The following is a 4,123-nucleotide window of genomic DNA, read 5'->3' as shown; positions in this document are numbered from 1 at the left end:
AAATAATCGGCCGATTCATCGATTTTTAAAATAATCGTTAGTTGCAGCCCTAGTCATATTGATAAGTATCGATTACTGTTTGAAGTTTGGATAAGGGTCTTTGAAAAGGTAAACTTACTCTAATCTTACCAAATGATGTAATCGCAGTGAAAATTCCACCTATGTTTACTAACCTCCGCAAGTTTATGCTTGTGATGATCAGAGAAAAATCACAGTTGAATGAATAGTTGGGATGTTGACCACCAACTGGTTGTTTGTCACAGAAACTCTATAGTTATGCTGCCATAGGCTTAAGATGCTGGTGGACACAGGGACAACTTTTCATAATTTTCCTTCATTGTATAATGTTCTTGCATTCTATAGTATTTGTAAGCTCAGCCCCTAACCTACCATCAACACCTTTGACTGTAGATAATAGAGTTGGGCATGTCTTTCAGTGCTTAGTCCTGTTTCTCTCCCAGATGTAGCAATGAGCTTAGCTTATATTGTGACTAATTTGATGTATTTCTTAAATAGGAAACTTTTAACCTGTCTAACTGGATGGATTAGAGTTATTCTGATTGAATTGTCTCTATAAAGGGCTTCGAGATGACTTGTGTCATTATTGAAATGTGACTCAAGGATATCTTTCTTCTGCAGCTCTCTAACACTTAGCTGTAGAGTTTTTTTTCTCCTCTTCCTCACCATTATGATGTTTTTGCATGGCTATCCTTGTCGCCAGTGACTAACTAATAGGCCTCTATGTCAGGTTATATTTATATCGCAGGGAAAAAGGAGTCAAGCATCAACAATAAGAAGTTTCTAGAGAGTCTAATCAACTTGAAATGTGTGAATGAATAAAAAGCTTGTTATTTCAAAGGGAGTTTTATATGCACTCATTATTGCACATGCAATCTAGTTAGAACAATTACTTCCTAAACCTTCCAAAATTATTTTTCCCAGTTTAGAAGAGTTGCTTGAAGTAAATGCAGAATTTTTCTGCTCTTCAAATTTCAACAACAGCAAAAAAGACTTCAGTTAAAGGACTTTTTTTTCCTGCTGAAGGGATTCTTTGCTTTTTGTCTGCAGGATAAAATGTGGAATTATTAAAATGATACATGGATGGGTGTTTTGAATGCAGTGGTTTTGTAGAACTTGTATATGTTGCCGTCAGGCTTAAAATGCTTAATCCATAATCCTCCAAGTGGCTGTTGGGTCAAAAGTGTGAAGTAAACAGGAATGGGCACAGTGTGTTAAATACCCTTAGGTAGAAAGGTGGCAGAAGGCCGTTACTGATGCTGGTCGCCTCTGACAGCTCAAGCTGTCAGCATCTTTTGTAATTATCTCCGATTATTCAGTAATTTTGGGAGAGAAAAGGCATGAAGTCAAGGGAGTCCTGAGAAAGCTGATGTGGCAAACTCACCGGAAAAAAACTAAATGAATGAAAACAATGCAGGTCTAAATAAAGGATTTAACAGCACAGCCTAAAAGATTCCCAAGATAGAAAAATTGAGAAATTGATTTATTTGCTTGTGGATGCCCGCTAAGTATTTTTTCCACTTGGATAAACTCCTGGCAGTGGTCACTGCAGGAAAAGAAGCATTCTGTTCTTTAACCGAACGCCACGAGACTATAAGAGCATAGCGAATATGTGTGAATATGTTCAATCATGAAGAGGATTCAGACCGGCTTATTTGCTTGTGTGCAGTCTAAATGCTGGCAGACGGAGGATATGAAGTGCACGCTTCAACGAGCTCCTAACAGCTGCATCGGAGCAGCAATACATAGGAATGCTTGTGAGGAATACTTAGACAAAGGTGGCAGAAGCTTCTGCTAATGCAGCTGCAGGAAGTCGAAGAAAGGATGCACAGCTCCGTGTGCTGTAAGGGGATTAACTCCTGCTCTGCTGCAGCAGAGGTCATTCACAGAGCCACCAAATGTCTTGAATCATCCAAATCCCAGGAATGAGTGGGGATTGTAGGACTGTTTGCACTTGGAATCCCTAATGATGGAAAGCAAAGGGCACGTTTTGAATCGCTCCACTACTTCTTCAGGTTTGCTCATCTGCTCGCCGCTAATTGATGCGGTTGTCAATACCTGTGGGGAATGTAAGGTTTAACTGCAAACACAACAGTGGTCAGATCAACAGAGGCACCAAAAGGTTAAGCATGGGGAGGTTATGGCAACCTCTATACATTTACTAGCATCCACGCTGGCTTCCTTTAGCTATAAATGAAAACAAAAAAAAAAACACTTCCTGGAGATGTTTATTACTGATATCTTTGTTTGGCCTTCGGTTTATGCGCCCCTCTGAGCTTTATAACCACCTGGCTGTGTCTTTCAGAAAATTTTAAAAACAGACAGCCTATTGATGACTTATTAATTTACCTATTGATCTATTCTAATTGATATTCTGCAGACAGAAATCTGTTTATGGCTAAGCCCCCTCCTCCTGTAAAAATCATTAAAATCTCGGGAGGGAACACTTTATCCACTCTCTAACATCTTTATGATGAATTTAAGAAAAAAGACGACAACATTCATTAACTGGTAATATTTATTTGGTTTAATTAAATCGTTTTTGTTTATAAATTTATTTATTCTTCTAACAATAGCCTGATTTTGAATGCTCCTCACTCACCTGAGCCTAATTTCACACTGAATTAGGAAATTTTGGTAAAACTGAGATTCTTTTTTAGGTTTCTATGTCCTCCCTGGTGATTATAACAAAGTGGCCCCCATTTGGACCCCTTAAAAAGAACTTTCTAGATGTGCCCCTGTCTTAATTAAGCTTAGGCATATAATTGGGCAAACTCCTTTGGATAATCGTGTAGAAATGTTACCTATAGATCTTGTATCGGGTGCTGAAGCCCTGCTGGTATCTCTCCAGAGCCTCCTGGAACTCCAGCGAGCGGTGGAAGGGTCCTTTATCCGACAGCAGCCACTCCAGGGAGCCGGGGGCGCCTTCGCCCTGCGCGGCCGCGCCGGAGGTCCAGCCGCAGCATAGCCACAGGCTGAGGACCAGCAGCCCCTTCCATAGCAGAGACAGCCGCTTATGACTGATCCTCTGACGGCTCATGCTTCACCCAGCGACACCTCATTCTCTTCGGACTGGAGGGAGGACGGATGGTGGGGCTGAAAAAAGTCGCGCAGCGCGCAAATTGCGCAGGATTGTCAGGAGTCAGAAACAAATCCAGGGAATAAAAAAAAAAAAAAGTGAGAAAAGAATACCGGTTTATTTTTTTGTTAGTTTATTGACACTCAAAATGCAAAGATGCGCCCCTCAGCTTCAGTGCGTCCAGATTCAGTGATCCGATTAAACCAAGAGAAACCAAACGCAGGCGATGTTGTCTTTGAAGCGCCAACTCCAACTAGTTCCCCCCTCAATCTTCGTTAAGTTTAAATCGGCAGAAGAGCCTCCGGCGTCCCCGCTTCCCGTTGCTCCCCGGTGAGAAGTTGATGCTGAGCGGAGTTCATGCTGGGTCCGTCCCTGCGCTCAGAGACATCTCCAAGGGTGGGCTGCGAAGGGCATATTTCATCACTCACATGTCTAAGAAACAGAAATGTGCGCGCAGGGAAAGGCTGCGGGCTCCTACCCCTACTGCTCCCCTTCACAGAGTGAATGATCTCTCTGGCTTCGACAAAGAGAGCTTTTCTTCCTTGTGAGACAGCGAGAGGGCGAGCCGGCGCATCACGATGAGGGCAACACAGACGCTGAGAAAGATCATTGGCTGCGCTCAAGTTTTTAGAAGAGGGAGATGATGATAGTGATGGTCAGAAAAATACTCCATGGGTCAATAAACAGACCTCTATTAAGGTCCCTTCTCTTAATAAATCATTGAACGCCTCATTTATTTTAGCTGTCAAAAAAACACATAATGAATGAACAACATTTTGACCACATAAAATTATGTTCTAGATTGAATTATTTGTCATCTTTATTGTTATATATACAAGCAAGCATATGGAGTGTTTTTTTCCCCATAATTGTTCCAATGAAAACATTTTGTAAATGGAAACAAAAAACACATTTTGTTTATAAATTGAAATAGGTAAATAAAAATTCAACTCAGGAATTAATCTTAAAGGAATAGTACACCCAAAACATGATTAGCCTTCATTTTCTACTCACCCCCATGCTGAA

The 4,123-nt window shown here is 41.1% G+C and overlaps 1 protein-coding gene across 1 annotated transcript in view; it reads right to left on the bottom strand.

Annotated features, from left to right (window-relative positions):
* Positions 1-3,645, bottom strand: part of LOC107082593 (BMP/retinoic acid-inducible neural-specific protein 3-like) — a 76,446-nt gene extending 72,801 nt beyond the window's left edge. The window contains exon 1 of the mRNA XM_015371362.1: positions 2,823-3,645. Within this exon, the coding sequence (XP_015226848.1) occupies positions 2,823-3,058 (236 nt within the window). The 5' untranslated portion in view covers positions 3,059-3,645. The remainder of the gene's footprint in view (positions 1-2,822) is intronic.
* Between the last annotated feature and the right edge of the window lie 478 nt (positions 3,646-4,123).

This window comes from Cyprinodon variegatus, unplaced genomic scaffold (genome assembly GCF_000732505.1).
Source record: "Cyprinodon variegatus isolate N-32 unplaced genomic scaffold, C_variegatus-1.0 Scaffold57, whole genome shotgun sequence".
Classification (NCBI taxonomy): Eukaryota; Metazoa; Chordata; class Actinopteri; order Cyprinodontiformes; family Cyprinodontidae; genus Cyprinodon; species Cyprinodon variegatus.
This window is presented reverse-complemented; position numbering and strand designations above follow the sequence as displayed.